The following is a 21,410-nucleotide window of genomic DNA, read 5'->3' as shown; positions in this document are numbered from 1 at the left end:
GGAGGCTGGGGAAGGCCCGGATGAGAACTCTGCATTGGAGGCAGAGATGGGGCCAGGGCCATCTGGGAGTGATATGCAGACTTCGGAGCCTCCAGAGGCTGACAGCAGAGAGGCAGAGGAACAGGAGGAGCCTGTTCCTAGTGCACGCATGAGAAGAGCTGCCAGAAGGCAAGAGCAGCTGAAGCAAAAAGGACGACTCTGGAGTAAGGCCAGGAGATGATTGGCCCCTCCCAGAAGGCTTAAGAGAGCAGAAACGGCTCTTGGGCTCTTTGTCAGAAAACGACGTTGATAGATTTGTTTCTTGTCTTGCTGCATTTATTTCTTGTCGGCGTCTTCTGCTTCTGAACTTTTGCCAAAAAAAGCCTTTGGCAGGTTGCCTAATTAGACCAAGGTTGGTGATAAGGCTGAAGAATTGTGTTATGAAGAATTTGTTTTGAATTAGTTTGGACTACGCTGAGAATGAGTTAATTCTCAGCTGTTCTAATAAGGTCTGTTTGTTTCGAATTGATTGCGTCTGATAATACCTACTTGGGCCTGGATCACAATAATAACTTACAATGAGCACTGTTGTTCTGAATCAGTCTCCTATGTGACTCCTGACTTAAATTGGGGAGGGGCAACTTTTATCATCACTTTTTTTAATTTGTATATTTTGATTCACACTTCCAGCATATGGATTCTGGGCTAACATCTATGACCGCTGCTACTCTATACAGTTACACTTCAGGTTCAATGCAGCATTTACTACTGTGTTGCCTACGAACTGCTTTGAGAAAGTTTATACTGAAGACATAGAGGTAGTCCTCAAGTTACGACAGTTCAATTAGCGGCCCTTCGAAGTTACAACGGCAGTGAAAAAAATGGATCTTTGACCCTTTGTCAACCGCTTACAACCGCTGCAACATCCCCCAATCAAAATTCAGGGGGTTTGGCAACTGGCTCGTATTTATGACGGTCGCAGTGTTCCGGGCTTACGCGATCCTCCTTTTGCGACCTTCCGACCAGCGAAATCGACAGGGAATCCACTTAACAACCACGGTCACTAGCTTACAAGCTGCAGTGATTGACTGAACAGCTTGACGGCATCTGACGCTTGAATGAAAGCATTGAAGGCTGGGCAACTGGTTCACACTTATGACCATTGCTGTGCGATCCCCTTTCGTGACTTTCCGACAAGCAGAGTCAATGGGGAAGCCAGGTTCACTTAACCACTAGGTTACTAGCTTATTCACTGCAGTGATTCCTTTTAACAACCATGGCAAGAAAGCAGTGGTGAAATCCAAATTTTTTTACTATCGGTTCTGTGGACTTGGCTTGGTGGGCATGGCAGGGGAAGGATGCTGCAAAATCTCCATTCCCACCCCACTCCTGGGGGAAGGATATTGCAAAATCTCCATTCCCACCCCACTCTGGGGCCAGCCAGAGGTGGTATTTGCTGATTCTCCGAACTGCTCAAAATTTCCGCTACCGGTTCTCCGAACTGCTCAAAATTTCCGCTACCGGTTCTCCGAACTGCTCAAAATTTCCGCTACCGGTTCTCCGAACTGCTCAAAATTTCCACTACCGGTTCTCCAGAACCTGCTGGATTTCACCCCTGCAAGAAAGGTCATAAACTGGGGCAAAACTGACTTAAGAGACATCTCACTTTTAACAACAGAAACTTGGGGGTGGGGGGGGTGATCATTGTGGTCGTAAGTCGAGGACTACCCATACTTAATACTGCCACAGTGGAGTTTCCACATCCAGGCTGCAAAACCACTAGAGGGCGTAAAAAGGGGAAAAAAATTCTCTCTACTGCCATCCAGCGGTCCCCCAACGCTGGTGCAGCTCAGAAACCGCAAGAGCTGGCGCTATGACGTCACCGCGGGGGGGTCCAGTGACGTCACCAGCCGTCCCCGACGTCACTCGCCCGCTGAAATAAAAGAGACCCCGCTCATTCGACGTCGTATCGCGCCCAAAGTCACCTCCGCTGCCACGCTTTTAGGGAAGGGTGGGGGGGCTGGCCCGCCTTCCCCGCCCCCCCACAAACAACCACCGGACCGAAACGCCGGTTTTTAACCCGCCTCCTCAAAACTCCCCTCAACCGGCGCGAGCGGTTCCAATAACGCTCGGCGCATGCGCCAAACACCTCCACACAAACATTCCTCCAGCCAATCGGGGGGGTGGGTGGGAAAGCGCGAGCCGGTTGCCCAGGGAGACGCTCGATTGACGGCCGTGGCCGTCAAGCGCGGTGTCGTGTGGAGTTTTCGCGACGGTCCCGCCGGGTGCAGATTCATGGCTTCGGCGGTGGCCATGATGGCGGCGGCCGGCGGGCCGGTGCTGAACGGGGCGGACGCGGCGGGTCTGAAGGAAGCGGCGGGCATGTACGAGCAGCTGCGGGCCGAGTGGAACCGCAAGAACCTCAGCTTGAGCAAATGCGGCGACTTGCTGGGCCGCCTGAAGGTGAAAAAAAGGGAAACGGGGAGGGGGGGGGACTAGAAACCGCCGTGGGAGAGGGGGGGAACTTGGGAAGTGGGTTGAAACTCCCGCCCTGGGGGGGGACTAGAAACGGACAAAACGAGGGAAAGAATAGAACTCGCTCCCGGAGGGAAAAAAAAAAAAAGCTGAGCGGGGGAGAAGACGAGAAATCCGGGGATATGGAAGCTTTGGAAGAAGGCGGCCCCCTTTTCCTCCTTCCCCGGCGGCTGTAAGGCAGTGTTTCTCAACCTTGGTAGCTTGAAGATGGGTGGACTTCAACTCCCAGAATCCCCCAGCCAGCATAGCTGGCTGGGGGATTCTGGGAGTTGAAGTCCACCCATCTTCAAGCTTCCAAGGTTGAGAAACACTGCTGTAGGGGATAGATAGGCTGCATCTACAGGGAGTCCTCGACATACAGCTGCCACGGAGCCCAGCATTTCTGTGGCTAAGGGTCATTTAATGTATTAAATGAGGTTTGCCCCGCTTTACGACCTTCCTCCCCCACCGTCGTTAAGTGAAGCACGGACGATGTTAAGTTGGAAAGCTGGTGGTTAAGGGAATCCGGCTTTTCCCCCCCCCCCTTCTTCCCCCATGGACTTTGCTGGTCAGAAGGTCGCAAAAGGGAGACTCAAGTGACCCTCGGGACAGTGGAACGACCGTCATAAAGGCGAGTCAGTTTATTTATTTATTTATTTATTATATTTCTATACCGCCTTTCTCCCGTAGGACTCAAGGCGGTGTACAGTCACGAAAAATATAGATACACAAACATCACAAAATTGCTAATTAAAATTATTATTATAACATAGTTTGGCCCAATTAAATAGAAAATAGTTAACATTAAATAGTTGCCCAACCTCTCGATTTGGGACCGTGGGGGAGGGGGGTGGGCACTGCAACGGTTGTTAAGTGTGAAAAACGGTCCTAAGTCACTTTTATTTCGGTCCCGGTCGTAACTTTGAATGGTCGCTAAATGAACTTCTTCTCGTCTTCAAATGAACCCGGTTGTTCAGGGAATCTGCCTTTCCCACACACCCATCTCCCTCCTTCTCCCCTGAGACTTTGCTGGTCAGAAGGTCGCAAGAGGGGATCACGTGATCCCAGGACGCTACGACCGTCATAAATACGAGTCCGTTGCCCAGCATCCCAATTTAGATCGCGTGACTGTGGGTGGGGATGCTGTAACGGTCGTAAGGGTGAAAAACAGCCCTAAGTCCCTTTTTGCAGTGCTGTTGTAAACTTCGAATGGTCACTAAGTGAACTGTTGTAAGTTGAGGACTACAGTAGTGGCCAAAATGGTGGAAACCTCAGGGGGCCTCCACCGAAAAGGAAAAGCCATTTACAGAGCTCTAAAAACACAGTTCCGGGAAGGCTACCCCAAAGAGTGAATAACCCTTTTATTATTAAACTGAATTTTCTTTTGGATCTTGGAATTCATACCGGAAAGGGGTTCAGAATCCCTGAAAATGAAGCAGCGTGTTAGAGCCTTGGTAGTACAGTGGTCTAAAGCACCCTGTTATTAAGACCAGCTGCCTGCAATTACTGCAGGGTTCGAATCTCGCCAAGGCTCAAGGTCGACTCAGCCTTCCATCCTTTCTAAGGTAGGTAAATTGAGGACCCAGTTTGTGGGGGCAATAAGCTGACTTTGTATAAATATACAAAAGGATGAAGGCTATTGCTTTACGCACTGTAAGCCGCCCTGAGTCTCCGGAGAAAGGCGGCATATAAATCAATTTAAAAAAAAAAAAGACGTAGTAATACACAAACAAACATGAATGACGTTTCATGATGGGGAAGAAGGAGGCGAATGAATCAGCTGGGTGTTTTTTCCTGTATTAATGTCTCTGTTGAGTCACATGCTCCAAAGAGAGAGGACTGCTCCCTCCAGCCCAATGTTTCATGCGTGGTTGCTAAAGCAGTTTCACAGACCCACCTTTTCCATCATTTTATCGACAAGGATAGATTGCCCCTGAAATTAAAGGCTCGGGTTTCTGACAGCTGTCAGTGGTTCTGCTTTCCTTCCCTTTATTTATTTGTTGGTTGGTACAGGTAGTCCTCGACTGACAACCGTTCATTGAGTGACCAAAGTTACAACGGCACCGAAAAAAAGTGACCTGTGGCCATTTTTCATAAGACTTTTGTAGCCTCCCCATAATCAGGTGATCGAAATTCGCGTGCTTAGCAACGGGTTCATATTTATGACCGTCGCTGTGTCCCAAGGTCACGGGACCACCCTTTCAGTGGGCAAGCCAGGTTCATTTAACATGGCTTTGTAGACTTCAACTCCCGGAATTCCTGAGCCAGCATGCATTAGGAATGCCTTAGGAATGTCATCATGGCTGGCTCAGGAATCCTGGGAGTTGAAGTCCACAAGTCCTAAAGGGCCCACAGTTCCTCACCTCTGCGGCAAGGGTATCGATTTATGGCATTGATGGGGTTATAGATTGTAATACACCGTGGCTTGTCTGTCATTTCTCCTCCTTTCCTCTTGCCTTTCAGTTGGCTCTGCTTGAACTGAACTTCCTGCCCACCACCGGCACGAAATTGACTAAACAGCAGCTTATTTTGGCAAGTGAGTACTATTCAAGCAGGCATGTAGCTGGATGGGATACCTTCTAATTTTGGAAGAGGCCTCAGAAGCAATTCTATAGTTCCCCCTGCCCTAGAGCCTGAATTCTGAACCACCAAGCTGAGCAGCAAACAAATTTGACGTTCCAAGCCAGAAAACCTTTTCTCTTCACTTTCTTTCCTCCTCCTCCTCCTCCTCCTTCTTTCCCTTCTCCTCCTCCTCCTCCTCCTTCTTTCCCTTCTCCTCCTCTTCCTCCTCCTCCTTCTTTCCTTTCTCCTCCTCCTCCTCCTCCTCCTCCTTTCCCTTCTCCTCCTTCTCCTCTCCCTTCTCCTCCTCCTCCTCCTCCTCCTTTCCCTTCTCCTCCTCTTCCTCCTCCTCCTCCTTTCCTTTCTCCTCCTCCTCCTTCTTTCCCTTCTCCTCCTCCTCCTCCTTCCCCTTTCCCTTCTCCTTCCCCTTCCCCCTGACTGGAGGGTTGCAAGGTTTACCTGCTGAAGGACCAACTGTGTTGGGCGGGGTGGATTAAAAATCAACGTTTTTTTTAAAAAAATAAAAAATAAAAAACAGATTTTTTTAAAAAAATAAATTAAGTTTTTTAAATCAAATTTATTTTAATAAAATGCTTTTGGAGTAAAGATCTATCTAAAGATAGTTTTCTGTTTAAGCGGCATTCATAATTTAGTTTATCCCGCATGAAATGGAGCTTCGTTATGTAGCATGAGGCTGCGGATTCCGCAATATTGGGGCTGTCGGTGAGTCAACGGCGCGTCAGAGGAGGAGCCGCTGCTGGACAGAGATGACGGTTGCTCTTTAACAATGATGATTTAAAATTAAATCGAGTTGATTTAAATCAAGTCTTTGTACTAGCGATTTAAATCGTGATTTAAATCGACTTTGATTTTAAATCAAATCCACCCTGGTGTTTGGGCCTGTGCTTTTGTGCTGTCCTTGGTGGTTGTGTCATGTTTTTTTTTTTGTTCATGCCCTGCACATTCTTCTCTTCCTTTTCAAGGAGACATTTTAGAAATCGGAGCCCAGTGGAGCATCTTGAAGAAAGACATCCCGTCTTTTGAAAGATACATGGCCCAGCTCAAATGCTACTACTTTGATTACAAGTAAATATGTTCACCTTTGGGGAGTCTTGAGGGAATGTCTTCACTCGCGCTATCCCGGAAGCCCATGGAACGCTCTAGAAACTGTCAAAAAAAGAACCCGTCAAGGGTTCCAGAGGGAGTAGAGGGGGTGAAGCTGCTGTATTAGGAACTGGGGGCTCTAGCCTTGCCTTGGGCTTGAAAGCTAGCTGAGGGACTTTGGGCCAGTCCCTGTCTATCAGCCCATTTCCCTGAGGGTTGCTGTGGTAAAGGAAATAGCATTAGGTACAGCACTTTGTAGCAGCATAAGGGTAAAGGTTCCCCTTGCACATATGTGCTAGTCGTTCCCAACTCTAGGGGGACGGTGCTCATCTCCGTTTCAAAGCCGAAGAGCCAGCGCTGTCCGAAGATGTCTCCGTGCTCATGTGGCCGGCATGACTCAACGCCAAAGGCGCATGGAACGCTGTTCCCTTCCCACCAAAGGAGGTCCCTATTTTTCTACTTGCATTTTTTACCTGCTTTTTTGAACTGCTAGGTTGGCAGAAGCTGGGACAAGTCACGGGAGCTCACCCCGTTACACAGCGCTAGGGATTCAAACCGCTGAACTGCCGACCTTTCGATCGACAAGCTCAGCGTCTGAGCCACTGAGCCACTGCGTCCCTTCAAAAAAGCAGCATAGAAATCTAACATTAAGCAAGATTGGATGCCATTCTAGAACAGAGAAATTGATAGCCAGGGGAGAAGCTTAAAATTTGTGAAATTGGGAGTAGTTAGGCTGCCAAGCAGAATGAGGTTTTGGGGGTGTTTTTTTGCTCCTTCTGATTTTTCCACGTTATCCCTAGTAAAATGATCCTGAGTACTCATGCAGGCCTTCACTTCGGGGTGGGGGTGTTCAACAGCCCACTTAAACAATAGTTAGCCAACCTTTGTGTGTTCTATGGCTACAGGCGCTTGGGTGAATTTAGTAAATCAGAGCACAGTAAGCCTTTGCAACTTTTATAAGGGGTGGACTTCAACTCCCAGACTCCCTCAGCCACCATGCTAGAGAGCTTTAAGAGGGGTGGACTTCAACTCCCAGAATCCCTCAGCCACCATGGTAGTGGACTTCAACTCCCAGAATCCCTCAGCCACCATGCTAGAGAGCTTTAACGGGTGTTGAAGTCCACAAATCTTGAAAGTGCCCACGTTTGAGAAACACTGTTCTACGCAGAGACAAACATGATGCTCCCAACTCTTCCAGACAACCCAAGAGCCCTCAAGCTGCAGAGGATTTTGACTGCTGGATGGGAGGGAGATGCCCCCAGTTGGGTTGGGAGTAGTGCATTTATCGGGCTAATTTACTTACCTTTGCCACTCCCCTGTTGACCTGTTCCCCATTTCTCCTTGCTCCTTACCTCAGAGACGAATTGCCCGAATCAGCCTACAAGCACCAGCTGCTGGGCTTGAACCTCCTCTTCCTGCTGTCCCAAAACCGTGTTGCCGAGTTTCACACCGAGCTGGAACGCCTGCCGGCCAAGGACATCCAGACCAACGTCTACATCAAGCACCCTGTCTCTCTCGAGCAGGTAACGGCTCCCTCCCACCCCATCTTTTTCATTGTGGATGATTTACAATTCGTCTCACAGTCAGCCAGATGTTTAGGCAAAGATATCGAATCCTTCCCCAAGGACCCGGGACAGGCAGAGGTTTAGATGCTTGATGAGGTCAGAGGTTTGAATTTCTGTAATATTCATCTCACCATATTTTGATGGGAGAGACACTCTTTGTCTGATGCCTCTGGCCCTGTTGCTTTTCCAAAACCCAGGGTTTTCTCAGCAGAGAAGAGCAACAAAGATAATTAGGGGCCTGGAGACAGAAACGTATGAAGAACGGTTGAAGGAATTGGGTCTAGAGAGAAATTAGTCCCTAGAGAATTCGTCTAGAGAAAAGACTAGACTAGGGGTGACATGATAGCAGTCTTCCAATATTTGAGGGGCTGCCCCAAAGAAGAGGGAGTCAAGCTATTCTCCAAAGCACCTGAAGGCAGGACAAGAAGCAATGGGTGGAAACGAATCAAGGAGAGAAGCAACTTAGAATAAAGGAGAAATTTCCTGAGAGAGAGAACAATCAACCAGTGGAACAACTTGCCTCCAGAAGTTGTGAATTCACCACCACTGGAAGTTTTTAAGAAGAGATTGGACAACCATTTGTCTGAAATGGTGGAGGGTCTCCTGCTTGAGCAAAGGGATGGACTAGAACAGTGGTCCCCAACCCCCGATCCGCGGACCGGTGCCGGGCCGTGGAGTACCTGGCACCGGGCCGCACAGCGGCCGGGGGACATGAACGCTGCAGCGCAAAGGCTCCTGGGCCGTGCGCAAAGGCTCCAGGGAAGAGAGCCCCGCGCAGGTACGCACGTGTGGCCCAAAGCCCCCACCCCTGCGCGCGCTCAGCGGGCCACGGTAAAATTATCAAAGGCTGATTGGTCCGCGGCGATAAAAAGGTTGGGGACCACTGGACTAGAAGACCTCCAAGGTCCCTTCCGACTACATAATGGATTTTTTAACAGATGTAAGTTGTACAGAGCCCCCTGTATGTGACTTGGGTGGCTCCACAAAATCGATTTAATCAATAAAATAACAACAAAAATCTCCAAAGCAGGTAGATGGAAAACCCAGCCCTATACATATTCGGGACATGTCCCCTCTCCGCCAGAATGGGACAACTTGGTGGGGCCAACTCAACCTCAGAACAACTCGCTGTGGGACAATTCCACCATTCAAATGAAGTATTTCAAATCTTTTTTTTCCCCCCCCCCAAATGATTTCAACTGCTGTCGTTGCGTTTCATTTTCGCACCTTTTCTTGGAACGATTCTCTTCCACCATTTCTTCAATATTCGTGTAACTCTTGTCCCGCGGCGAGTTGGCGTAGATTCCCACCCCTCTCTGCACCCCGTGTTATCGCTCCACTTGTGAGACGGATCTCAAGGATGCTTGTTGTTGTTGTCCTTATTGTTGTGATGATTGCGTAACCTGTTCTCCTCTCCAGTACCTGATGGAAGGTAGTTACAACAAAGTCTTTTTGGCCAAAGGCAACATCCCAGCCGAGAGTTACGCCTTTTTCATTGACATCCTGCTGGACACTGTCAGGTGCGTTTTGCTCCTTTCCGTTTGGGGACACGTTGGGGGTGGAATTTTATTTATTTATTTATTTATTTATTTATTTATTTATTTATTTATTTATTTATTATTAATTTAATTTGTATACCGCCCTTCTCCCAGAAGGGACTCCGGGCGGTGAACAGCCAAAATTAAAATTAAAATTCAAGGCTGAATCGTGCCTATCTCCAAAACAAGAGGGGGCGCTCTTACTACAGGTAGTCCTTGAGTCTATGGAGAGTGTCAAGTCATCCAGGTCATGGTTGCCCCAGATGTGTCTTTTTTTCAAGAGGCAACTGGACTTTCTGTGTTTTTTTGTTTTTTTCTTTGAAGACATTTCGCTTCTCATCCAAGAAGCTTCTTCCGCTCTGATCGAATGGTGAGGAAGGGAAGGATTTACACGCCTTGCAGACAGCTGGTCATTTGCATCCTTTTAGAGCAGTGTTTCTCAACCTTGGCCGCTGGACGATGGGTGGACTTCAACTCCCAGAATTCCCCAGCCAGCAGAGCTGGCTGGGGAATTCTGGGAATTGAAGTCCACCCATCGTCCAGCGGCCAAGGTTGAGAAACACTGTTTTAGAGGGTCATTGAAGCACTTGGAGGTTTACCTGTGTCCTCAGGGTCACCTGAGTTAGTGCTCCTGGTTCCGGAAAGTCTGCAATTTCTTTCCTCTGGAAATCCTTGATTTCCAGAGGAAATCAAGCCTTAGTTGTGTAGCGGACTAAGTGCTGTTATGTAGCATTTAGCTGCCAGCTGCCTGCAATTAGTGCGAGTTCAAATCTCACCAGGCTCAAGGTTGACTCAGCCTTCCATCCTTCCGAGGTAGGTAAATTGAGGACCCGGATTGTGGGGGCAATAAGCTGACTTTGTATAAATATACAAAAGAATGAAGGCTTAACGCATTGTAAGCCGTCCTGAGTCTCCGGAGAAGGGCGGCATATAAATCAATTTAAAAAAAAAAAAAAAAAGGACTCCAGTCCAGTCCTTCCCCATCAATCTCTGCCCAGCATCTTCCCCCACTTGGGCCATGGAGGTCTCTCAAGAGGCCTCCTGCCTTTCTTGGGCTTCCTCCTGAGCTCTTCTTTCCCTAATCTGGGTTCTCCTTCACACACACACCCCTTCTCCTCTCCCCCCCCTCCCCTCCCCTCACAGGGACGAAATTGCCAGCTGCATCGAGAAGGCCTATGAGAAGATCCTCCTCAATGAGGCCACCCGCATGCTCTTCTTCACCCCCAAAAAGATGTCGGACTACGCCAAGAAGGTGAGAAGGGCAGGGCGACTGGGCCGGTCGGTTGGACTCCCACCCAACTGTTCCCATGTTCTTCTGGAGCTGATAAAAGTGGCCATACGGATTCTTGAGCTGCTTTGGCTTCCTCTGTGGGGAACGTCCTTCCTTCCTCCCTCCCTCTCTCCTTCCCTCCCTCTCCCTTTCTTTCTTCCGCCTTCCTTCCTGCCAACCCTTTTCTCTTTCTCCGGCCTGCCTGCCAACCCTTTCCTTTTTCTTCCGTCCTTCCTCTTTTAAGGCCAGCTCAGCATCGAAAAGAATGCATAGACAATCTTGCAATTTTTTTTTAAAAAATATTCCTTCCTTCCTTCTCTCCCTCCCTCCCTCCCTCTTCTCTCCTTTCTTCCTTCCTGCCAACCTTTTCCTTCCTTCCTTCCTCCCACCCACCCTCCCTCCCTTCCTTTCTCTTCCTCCTTCCTTCCCTCCCTCTCTTCGTTCCTTCATTCCTTCCCTCCCTCCCTTTCTTCTTCTCTTCCTCCTTCCTTCCCTCCCTCCCTCCCTCTCCTTTCTCTTCCTCCTTCCTTCCCTCCCTCTCTTCGTTCCTTCATTCCTTCCCTCCCTCCCTTCCTTCTTCTCTTCCTCCTTCCTTCCCTCCCTCTCTTCGTTCCTTCATTCCTTCCCTCCCTCCCTTCCTTCTTCTCTTCCTCCTTCCTTCCCTCCCTCTCTTCGTTCCTTCATTCCTTCCCTCCCTCCCTTCCTTTCTCTTCCTCCTTCCTTCCCTCCCTCTCTTCGTTCCTTCATTCCTTCCCTCCCTCCCTTCCTTTCTCTTCCTCCTTCCTTCCCTCCCTCTCTTCGTTCCTTCATTCCTTCCCTCCCTCCCTTCCTTCTTCTCTTCCTCCTTCCTTCCCTCCCTCCCTCCCTCCCTCTCCTTTTCTTTTTTCCGCCTTCCTTCCTGCCAATCCTTTTCTCTTTCTCCTGCCTGCCTGCCTGCCTGCCAACCCTTTCCTTTTCCTTCCTTCCTTCCACCCTTCCTCTTTTAAGGCCAGCTCAGCATCGAAAAGAGTGCATAGACAATCTTGCAATTTTTTTAAAAAAATGTTCCTTCCTTCCTTCCTCTCCCTCCCTCCCTCCCTCTCTCCTCCTTTCTCTCTTCCTTCCTGCCAACCCTTTTCTTTCTCCTGCCAACCCTTTCCTTCCCTCCTTCCTCTTTCTCTTCCTCCTTCCTTCCCTCCCTTCGTTCCTCCCTCCCTCTTTCTCTCCTTCCCTCCCTTCGTGCCTTCCCTTCCTCCCTCTTTCTCTTCCTCCTTCCTTCCCTCCCTCCCTCCCTTGATTCCTTCCTTCCCTCCTTCCTTCCTTCCTTCCTTCCCTCCCTCCCTCCCTAACGGGCAATGAATTTTCCTGAGACCTTAATTGCAGTTGCTGCGTTGTTGGGCTCATCCACACAACCCTCAACTCACGCAGCATCTCTTTCCTTCCCCTCCCCCCCCCTTTTTTTTTTTTCTTTTCCCAGCGAGGGTGGCTCCTGGGTTCTAACAACCACTACTGTTTCACGGGGCAGCAGCAGAAGCCGGAAGACGCCACCATCCCCTCCACAGAGCTGGCCAAGCAAGTCATCGAATACGCTCGGCAGTTGGAAATGATCGTCTGAACGTGCCCTCGCTGCAGACAGGCTGGGACTGTGGGCTGTGGCTTTTTCCTCGATATTTTTTGTTTTCTTGTCCGCGTGTGACTGCGCGCGCCGGTTCCGATCGGTCTGGCCGCCTTTTGTCTTAAAACGGGGAACGTGGGAGCCATTGGTGGGGGTTGGGGTGTGAGGTCAGTGTGTTTGAGTAAAGCCGATAAGCCAGGCTGGTCCAACGTGTCATTCGGAGTCCTTTTGTTCCTTGACCGCAGGTGGAGAGAGGTCCTCTGGGCATGGAAAGAGAAGCTGATTGGCCTGGGGCTTTTTTGACTGCCAGAGGGAGGGCGGAACTTCCTTTTTACCTCCACGTGTCAGGGCCAATTTATTATCTGGTCACAGAATATCTGCAGGATTCTCTGGTTTTACCAGAAACAGATTTCCTCAGCTGTCTGATCAGGACCGAATTAAATAGTTCTCCCAAGAACTGTAATTATTTATTTTTTTTTAAATTAGATCATGCTAGCTAGTTTTTTCCTACAACCATGATTATCTTAAAGCCAATTCACCCTTTATGTTATGCCACGGTTTGCTTCCCTAGAGTTTGTAAAATAAGACGCACTAGGCTTGGAGTCTACATAAACCAGGGGTCTCTAAATTTGGCAATTTTAAAACTTGGGGACTTCAACTCTCAGAATTCCCCAGCCAGCATAGCTAGCTGAGGAATTCTGGGAGTCGAAGTCCACAAGTCTTAAAGTTACCAAGTTGGAGACCCCTGGTTTATATCAAAATAAACCCACATTAGACAAGCCATCTTCCAGTTTAATGGGAAGCGTGAGCCCACCATGGCCAAAAATCATGGCTATAGTTGGGAGGCGACAAACTTGACACCTCATCATCAACTGAGACTAAAGGGAATTGAAGCCCAGCCTTCTCCAACCTGAAACCCCTTGAATTAAAATCTCAAAATTGTTCAGGTCACGTGACTTCTGGCAAGGCTGTCTGGGAACTGTAGTCCTAAAGTTGCAGAGAGTGGTATGGACATGCGTCTCCTATCCACACTGCCCCTTTGTATCCTTAGTTCAGCATTTCTCAACCCTTCATGACTTTAAGGGGGGGAGAAACGGACTTCAACTCCCAGAATTCCCCAGCCAGCATGCTTGTGAACTTTAAGGAGCCTTGCTGGCTGGGGAATACTGGGAGTTGAAGTCCAGACATCTTATAGTGGGTGAGGAATGTTTCATGCTGGCTGGGGAATTCTGGGAGCTGAAGTCCAGACATAGTGGTGAGGAATGTTTCATGCTGGCTGGGGAATTCTGAGACCTGAAGTTCAGACAGTGGTGAGGAATGTTTTATGCTGGCTGGGGATTTCTGGGAGTCAAAGTCCAGACATAGTGGCAAGGAATGCTAGCTGGGGAATTCTGGGACTTGAAGTTCAGACAGTGGTGTGGAATGTTTTATGCTGGCTGGGGAATTCTGGGAGTCAAAGTCCAGACATAGTGGCGAGGAATGCCGGCTGGGGAATTCTGAGACATGAAGTTCAGACAGTGGTGAGGAATATTTTATGCTGGCTGGGGAATTCTGGGACCTGAAGCCCAGACATAGTGGTGAGGAATGTTTTATGCTGGCTGGGGAATTCTGGGAGTCGAAGCCCACAAATCTTAAAGTGGTCAAGGTTGGAGAGACCCTGGCAAACTCACAAGCAAAACCCCCTGGTGTTGTACAAGGTTTATTGAGCAGGAAACTTGGAGCAGGAATGGTTCAGTCCTCGTTGGCCACGTGTTGCTGTTTGTAAGAATCCAGGCAGAACTTGGTGCCGGCTACCAAGGAGACGGCCAGCATGGCCGTAGCGACCCAGGGAGGTTCGGTCAGGTGGTTAGCAGACGGGTTGAGCCTGGATGGGAAGAGTTTAACATCGAAGGGTGAAGAACGAGAAGCTGACTTGGTTCGCGGCCAGCTCGGCCCTCTTAGCAGCGCAGCCTCCCAACGGTGGAGGCCCTTCCTCTTACTCCTGCCAAGGTATTGGCAAACGAGTCTGAACAAATGGAGGAATTGGCATAGACTTTGATTTAGGTAGTCCTCCCCTTACAACCATTCGTTTAGGGACCGTTCAAAGTTACGACAGGACTTTCAAAACGACCTTGTCCCAGCACGTACAACCATCACAGCGTCCCCAGGTCATGTGATCCAATTTTGGGCACATGGCCACCACCCTATATTTACAACGGTCGTAGTGTTTGTTTCGAGGTCGCATGATCACCATTGGTGAACCTTGCCATCCTCGGCTTCCGACCAAGTCCACAGGGCAATCCAAAGCAGCTTAACCACCGCGGGATTCGCTTGACAAAAGTGATTCCCCTAACAAGCATGGCATAAAGGTCGTAAAATTGGGCGTGACTCGCTCCGTTGTCTGGCAACGGAAATTCGGGTCCTGATCCTGGCCTTACGTCATGGATCTCCTGCACGAGCCCGCCTGTCTCAAGCCGAGGAATGCCGTATCTTTGCCATGCACATATAACGCAATTTATATTAGAGCCGAGGTGGCACAGTGGTTAGAATGCAGTATTGCAATCTTAACTCTGCCCATTGCCTGGAGTTCGATCCTGACCGGCTCAAAGTTTGACTCGGCCTTCCATCCCTCTAGGATTGGTAAACTGAGGAACCAGACTGCTGGGGGCAGTAGGCTGACATTGTAAACTGCTGAGAGAAGTGTTGTAAAGCACTATGGAGGCGGGTCCTCAACTTACAACCACAACCACCATTTTTTGTTGCTAAGCGAGACAGTTATTAAGTGAATCCCTGTGGTTGTTTAAATGAGTCACCCGTTTGTTAAGTGAACCTGGCTTCCTCATTGACTTTGCTTGCCAGAACGTCGCCAAAGAAAATCACATGACCACAGGTCATAAGTATGAAACAGAGGCCAAGCGTCTGAATTTTGATCCCGGGATGCTGCAAAGGTCTTAACTGAAAAATGGGTCATACGTTATTTTTTTTTCAGGGCCGTCGTAACTTTGAACGGTTGCTGGACGAATTGTTGTAAGTCGAGGACCACCTGCATAGAGGTGTTTTTCCACTTAGCGTCTGGCCACCCCAGTTCCTGCTCACCAAGCCAGAACGTTCTTGGGTAGCTTTCTCTGGTCCTGATGTTTGCAGTAGCATCTCCTGGGACACGAATCGGTGACCTGGAAAGCTGGCCAATGGTGGGAACGAGATCGGTCGGCCTCCGGATCTCGGTCGGCACTGGGCTGGGCGTAGGAGGCATCTGGCTCGAGGCTGGCGGGCTTGTCCAGAGGAAGAGAGCGGTCCTGGGCAGAATAACGAGCTACAGGTGAGCTGGTTTCTATCCTGTCCCAAGCGGCTAACAAGAGATACACCTTCAGTAATACCTTCAGGTCTATCGTCTTGTTTTAAGAAAGTACCGTATTTTTCGGACTATAAGGCGCACCAAGATTTCAAAGAGATAAACGAAAAAAAAAATGGTTTTGTCCTCCCCGGCCACCAGGAGCACTCTGCAGGCCTCCCAAACCCTCTGCAGGTCCCGTTTTTGTGAAAAACAGGCCCGGTTTTTTGCAAAACCGGGACCTGCAGAGGGATTGGGAGGCCTTCAGAGTGCTCCTGGAGACTGGGGAGGACAAAAAAAGCAACATGTGCAGGGTTTGAGAAGCCAAAAACGGCTGTTTTTTCACGAAAACAGGGCGTGCAGACAGTTTGGGAAGCCTGCAAAGTGCTCCTGGGGCCTGGGGAGGGGGAAAAAACGGTGTTTTTGCAAAAAATGGGCCCGTTTTCAGCCACCCAAACCCCCCACGCGTTGCGTTTATGCCCTCCCCAGCCCCCAGGAGCACTCTGCAGGCCTCCCAAACCCTCTGCAGACCCCCACGCGGGCGGGGTTTCGGGAGGCCAAAAATGGCTGTATTCAGTGTATAAGACGCACCAACATTTCCATCCTCTTGGGGGGAGAGAAAAGTGCGTCTTATACTCCGAAAAGTACGGTATTCAAACCATTAACTTCTTTTTTTAAAAAAAAAGGTGCATGATTGGGTTCCACCTGCTGCAAACCTCATGCTTTGTTGAACCCTGAAGATTCGCTACGAAGCATCACACGGAATTATAAGCCGTGATGTGGCCTAATTTTTATTAAAAAATTGCCCAGTTTTTTTTTTTTTAAAAAAAGGCCAACTTTGAAGGCCCGTTAATGGTGCCCGAGCCACAACCTTCTGAATCTCTTCATCTCCAGCCACCCAGGATCGGTTAGGTGAGATTGGCGGGGCGATATTCAATCAATAAATCTCCCTTTTAAGTGTGCAAGGAACGATGTTGAACGCTTGAGAATCAACCCTCTTGGCGGGTTAGCAGAAACGATGCCTCTGGTGTCTCCCTCCCCCTCCCCCCTTGCAGGGTGTCCTAGGAGGGCTACCCCGAATACCGCGGAGGAATCCGTAACACCCTGTCCATCACCTTGGGGGAGACGGGGATCAAGGAAGTCCCAAATATTTTCAGACTAGAAAGGGGCTAGGTGGCTCAGTGGCTAAGACACTGAGCTTGTCGATCAGAAAGGTCGGCAGTTCGGCGCCCTAGTACATGTCTGCGTGAGCAGGGGGTTGGACTAGATGACCTCCCCAGGTCCCTTCCAATTCTGTTAACTAGTAAAGGATCATTTCTAAACCTTTCTTGATAGAAGGAGAGGTAGATAGGGGGATTGGATAGAGGGGGAGGGGAAGCCAAGCCTGGCCAAATCAACTGGACTCACCAAAGGCTCCCCGAAATAAAACGGCCTTGCGACCTTTTCGAACGGCGGAAAAGGAGGGACGCCGTCTAACCGCAGCTGGGAGTTCATTCCGAAAGTGCGGGGCCATTGCTTTGCTCCTTTCCCCTTCAACAGTTTCCCTTTCTGCTGCCCTGAAGGTTTGAGTTTCTCCTTCGATTTGGGAGCTGCCAGGCATTGCTTACGGACCTTGGGCCTGGTCTGGGTCGCAGCTGGCACCTTCGGGTCCGCCGTGGGTTCCAACAAAGCACAGGCCGGGGCCCAGAGATAGATGGAAGAAACCTCCAGGGTCTCCTGGGAAGAAGGCTGACTTGGACTTAGGAACTGCACCGGCGGTGGATCGTCCACCGGTGGCATGATGGCGTGCTGGGCAGTGCTGGACGAGAGGCCCTTAACGGGGGACCTTTCCTTGGTCCCCTCTTCCACATCTTGGGACTTCCTGCAGGATCTCTGGGGACTCCCGTTGATTTCCGGCCCCATGGCTTGTTCCAACAAGAGGGTAGTCACTGGTTGGGAGGCATCGCCGACATCTGTCCCTTTGCCCCCAGGGCTGGGCAGGTCAAGGCAGTTGGCCGCAGCTTCCTCTCCGGCCCCTGGCGCCTCGTCCAGTAACATTTCGCTCTCGTCGTGCACTAACCAATCGCATTTGGTGTCACTGCTCAAGAAGGCTACCACTTGGGACACGGCCGTGCCAAATTTGGGCAGCTTTCTACCCTGGCTTTTACGGCGCTGGGGGTATGGAGTCGGGGGCCGGGGCCTCTGCCATTCGGCCCGCTTGGGGTTGCCGGTGGACAGTTCCTCAAAGAAAGTGACCACCTGTTGGGTGGGAGTAGCCGGGCCCGATTCCTTGGGGGTCACTTTTTTGATGTGCTCCAAGAACAGCTGGCGGAGGGGCGAGAACTCGTCCGAATTGTTCCTGTCCGGCCCTTTGAAGCACGGCAGCTTCTTGCCCGCCGGGCTGAGGTGCTGCAAAGCTTTCGGCAGGACGGGCGCAGGGCTGGCGGGCAGCTTCTTCTGGGGGCACTGCTTCAAGACGTCGGCGTAGGAGATGCCGGAGGAAATGACGCTGGGTTTCTGTTTGACGATGCTGGGTGGCCACTGTCCCGGCTGGATGGTCACTCTGTAGAAGAGGTTCACTCCTTTGTCCAAAAATTCCTGGTATATGGATTCGTAATTGACCGCCTCCGGTCCTGCAGCTTCTGGGTTCGCCTCCGCCTTGGCATGGCTTCCCGGGGGAGGCTGAAGCTTCTCCGTGGGGCTGTTGGAGGGGTTTTCCCAATCCGTGGACAGTTGGGCAGCACCAGCTGGCCCTCGGAAGTCCCCGTCGCTCCCAGGAGCGCTGTCCGGCTGTCTGGTCTGCTCCTTCTCCTTCTGGCCAGTCCCCCACGACAGTGGGACCTTCTTCACGCCCGACGGAACAACGGAACCAGGAGGTGCCGGCCTGAAGATATTCTTCTCATTGAGGGGTCGACAGCCTGGACCTCCCAGCTTGTCCTCAACTGTCTTCAGCAGCTCCGGGCCATGTGTCGCTCCCCCTACCGGTTTCTTGGCTGAAGCCGGAGCTTCTGGCTGTTGGTCCTCATTCTCCACACCTTCTTTACTGCTCGTTTTAATGTGCCGAGTCCAACACACCTGAGTTTCCACCTTAGGTGGCTCCCCTCCTTGGCTCATTTCGGTTACTTTTGCGGGCTGAAGTAGCATTCCTCCCGTGCTCTTGGCAAGGTGAGCGTTGTCTGCCTTGGCCTTCCCTCTGGTCGGAGCCTTCTTGGCGCTCAACTCTTGGGGTTCCGGGTGAGTGGCTGTTGGCGGAGTGGGCCTCAGCGCCATCTTCAGGCCTTTGGGGGGATCCTCCGGGAGCCCCTGCCCGCCGGGAAGGTCGGCCCTGCTCAGACAAGACAAGCCCCATTTCTCCGTCCCGAGGTCCTTGTCGCAAAGACTGGCCTCTTTCATCCCACCGCTGACCGAGTTCTGGGTCCACATGGAGGAGAGCTTCAGCTTCGATTTTTTGGAATGGTTCTTCCCCATTTCTGCCGTTCCGGTTTGTCGGTCCCCTCCCCCTGGCTCGCTGCCGCTCAGCGTCTGGCTGACGACCCCTTTGTGTTCGGGGACCAGAGGACCAGGGGGCTGGCTGCCCAAATCATGTTTGCTTCGGTTTAACTCCCGTTCTGACTTGGTCGTGTCCGGGTGCGTCTTCTCCACCTTGTCTTTGACCGATTCTGATTCCTGGGTGGCTTCGGATTGAACATTGCCCATTATATTCAGTCATCCTGCCGAGAAAAAAAGGGGGGGGGGAGTGTGAGACGCCGGGAGAAGGGGTTCACAGGGGAGTCGGGGGGGGATTGGGGGCCCAAGATAGAACTAGGGAGGGGCAGGGTTCGAATTCCAGGACTCCCAACGGACATGGAAAATATAGCAGCAAAACAAGAATTCAGTTCACGCGATTACACTCAACTTTGGCAGCTTGAAGATGGGTGGACTTCAACTCCCAGAATTCCCTAGCCAGCTATGCATGCGCGCGCCAGCCAACTGATTTTCAGGCCTTCTGGGCCCACCGGAAGTCAGGAAACGGGCTGTTTCCGGCCTCGGGAGGGCCTCCAAAGTGGGTAGGGAAGGCCGTTTTGCCCTCCCCAGGTTCCTAGAAAGCCTCTGGAGCCTGGGGAGGGCAAAAAAAAAAGCTATGCTGGCTGGGGAATTCTGGGAGTTGAACTCCACCCATCTTCAAGCTGCCAAAGTTGGGAAACGCTGGTTAAATACAGGTACTCCTCGACTTACAACCGTTCATTTAGTGACCCTTCAAAGCTACGACACTGAAAACCGGGACTTACGACCTTTTTTCCCACGCTTACGACCGTCGCGGCATCCCCGTGCTCACGTAAATCAAAATTCAGACGCTTGGCAACGGGACTCCTAGTTACAACGATGGCCAATGTCCCGGGTTTGCGTGATCCCCTTTTGAGACCTCCTGACAAGGCAATTTCCCGACATTGAGAACAAGGAATCCGGTGGAACGGCGTGCCACCAGACGCTGTGGCTGCTCCATCACCGGAGGTTTTTTTTAAAGAGGAAGATTGGACCGCCATTTGCCTGAAATGATATAAGGCCTCCTGCTTGAGGATGGGGGTTGGACTAGAAGACCTCGAAGGTCCCTTCCGACTCTGTTATTCTGTTTCTAGTTTGCTCAGAACTCGCACTCAGGATACGTCTTGTGAGGCCTGCCCAATTCTTGCTCGGATGGATGGGGTTTTGATAATAATAATTTAATAATAATTTTAATTTAATATTTAAATTTATATCCCGCCCTTCTCCCGAAGGACTCAGGGCGGTGAACAGCCAGAAGTAAAAAAACATCAAATATAAAAACAATTTAAAAATGAATTAAACAATTTGGCCCGACAGTTAAAATCCCCCCTTAAAAATCCAAATTAAAATCCAAATTAAAATTGGAGAGATTAGGCCAGCCCGACTTGATGAAATAAAAAGGTTTTGAGGGCCCGACGGAAAGTACGTAAATCCGGAATCGTCCGTATCTCCGGGGGGGGGAGCTCGTTCCAGAGGGCACAGAGAAAGCTCTCCCCCTGGGGGCCGCCAGTCAGCATTGTTTGGCTGACGACACAACAACAATAATAACAGTAATAGTTGGAAGGGACCTTGGAGGTCATCTAGACTAACCCCCTGCTCATGCAGGAGACCTATACTTGGGATTCGAACCGCCGAACTGTCGACCTTCCCGATCGACAAGCTCGGCGTCTTAGCCACTGAGCCATCTAGCCAGAGCAATAAGGAAAGTGACGTACCCAGAGGAGCTAAGGGGCTGCCCCAAAGAAGAGGGGGGGGGGGATCAACCTATTCTCTAGAGCCCCTGAAGGCAGGACAAGAAGCAACAGAAGGAAACTAACCAAGGAGAGAAGCAAATCTTGAACTAAGGAGAAATTTCCTGACCGTGAGATCCGGTGGAACGACTTGCCACCAGAAGTTGTGGGTGAGCTCCATGAAATCCTGGAGGCTTTTTAAAAGAAGAGATTGGACCACCCTCTGTCGAGAAATGGTATAAGGCCCTGATGGCAAACCTATGGCACGCGTGGCGCAGGTGGCAGGTGGAGCCATATCTGTGGGCGCACGAGCGTTATACATGCGCGCGCCAGCCAACTGATTTTCAGGCCTTCTGGGCCCACCGGAAGTCGGGAAACGGGCTGTTTCCGGCCTCCGGAGGGCCTCCAAAGTGGGTAGGGAAGGCTGTTTTTGTCCTCCCCAGGTTCCTAGAAAGCCTCTGGAGCCTGGGGAGGGCAAGAAAACGGGCCTACTGAGCCCACTGTAGCCATCACGTGCCAAAAGCAGGAGCAGCGCAGGGGGTTGCGCACGCATGCGGGGGAGGGGGGCGCCTTGAATTATGGGTGTGGGCACACACGTGTGCGACCCCCCCACACACACCCTACCCCCCCCCGCCCCCCAGTTTTGGCACGCACGCAGCGGCAAATAGGTTAAGCCATCACTGTCTTCGGCCAAATTGTTTAATTCGGTTTTATTCCGTTTTTAAATTTTGTATTTATGTGTTTTG

At 50.7% G+C, this 21,410-nt stretch overlaps 3 protein-coding genes across 3 annotated transcripts in view; 1 reads left to right on the top strand and 2 right to left on the bottom strand.

Annotated features, from left to right (window-relative positions):
• CATSPERG (cation channel sperm associated auxiliary subunit gamma) overlaps positions 1–1,742 on the bottom strand; it is a 46,628-nt gene extending 44,886 nt beyond the window's left edge. The window contains exon 1 of the mRNA XM_070949760.1: positions 1,714–1,742. Within this exon, the coding sequence (XP_070805861.1) occupies positions 1,714–1,742 (29 nt within the window). The remainder of the gene's footprint in view (positions 1–1,713) is intronic.
• A 373-nt stretch (positions 1,743–2,115) lies between these two features.
• PSMD8 (proteasome 26S subunit, non-ATPase 8) lies at positions 2,116–12,332 on the top strand. Its single transcript, XM_070949368.1, has 7 exons — positions 2,116–2,442; positions 4,957–5,029; positions 6,036–6,138; positions 7,514–7,679; positions 9,141–9,241; positions 10,403–10,511; positions 11,986–12,332. The coding sequence occupies exons 1-7, from the start codon at positions 2,116–2,118 to the stop codon at positions 12,121–12,123; spliced, it is 1,017 nt and encodes a 338-aa protein (XP_070805469.1). The 3' UTR covers positions 12,124–12,332.
• Positions 12,333–13,854: 1,522 nt separating this feature from the next.
• On the bottom strand, positions 13,855–19,108 carry GGN (gametogenetin). Its single transcript, XM_070949734.1, has 3 exons — positions 16,841–19,108; positions 15,199–15,398; positions 13,855–13,987 (listed from the first exon to the last, which is right to left on the bottom strand). The coding sequence occupies exons 1-3, from the start codon at positions 19,106–19,108 to the stop codon at positions 13,855–13,857; spliced, it is 2,601 nt and encodes an 866-aa protein (XP_070805835.1).
• Positions 19,109–21,410: the final 2,302 nt, after the last annotated feature.

This window comes from Pituophis catenifer, unplaced genomic scaffold (assembly GCF_029215685.1).
Source record: "Pituophis catenifer annectens isolate HBS135680 unplaced genomic scaffold, rPitCat1.0.hap2 SCAF_9, whole genome shotgun sequence".
NCBI lineage: Eukaryota > Metazoa > Chordata > Lepidosauria > Squamata > Colubridae > Pituophis > Pituophis catenifer.
This window is presented reverse-complemented; position numbering and strand designations above follow the sequence as displayed.

What these genes read in the sequence shown, in the direction of transcription:
- PSMD8 (XM_070949368.1), top strand. Translation starts at nt 2,116, where the DNA reads ATGCGCCAAACACCTCCACACAAACATTCCTCCAGCCAATCGGGGGGG. An exon ending in ACAGCAGCTTATTTTGGCAA is followed by an intron (nt 5,030 to 6,035) that starts GTGAGTACTATT and finishes TTCCTTTTCAAG; the next exon opens with GAGACATTTTAGAAATCGGA. An exon ending in ATCCTGCTGGACACTGTCAG is followed by an intron (nt 9,242 to 10,402) that starts GTGCGTTTTGCT and finishes CTCCCCTCACAG; the next exon opens with GGACGAAATTGCCAGCTGCA.
- GGN (XM_070949734.1), bottom strand. Translation starts at nt 19,108, where the DNA reads ATGGGCAATGTTCAATCCGAAGCCACCCAGGAATCAGAATCGGTCAAA. An exon ending in TTTATTTCGGGGAGCCTTTG is followed by an intron (nt 15,399 to 16,840) that starts GTGAGTCCAGTT and finishes TATTCTGCCCAG; the next exon opens with GACCGCTCTCTTCCTCTGGA. An exon ending in CCCAAGAACGTTCTGGCTTG is followed by an intron (nt 13,988 to 15,198) that starts GTGAGCAGGAAC and finishes CTTCCCATCCAG; the next exon opens with GCTCAACCCGTCTGCTAACC.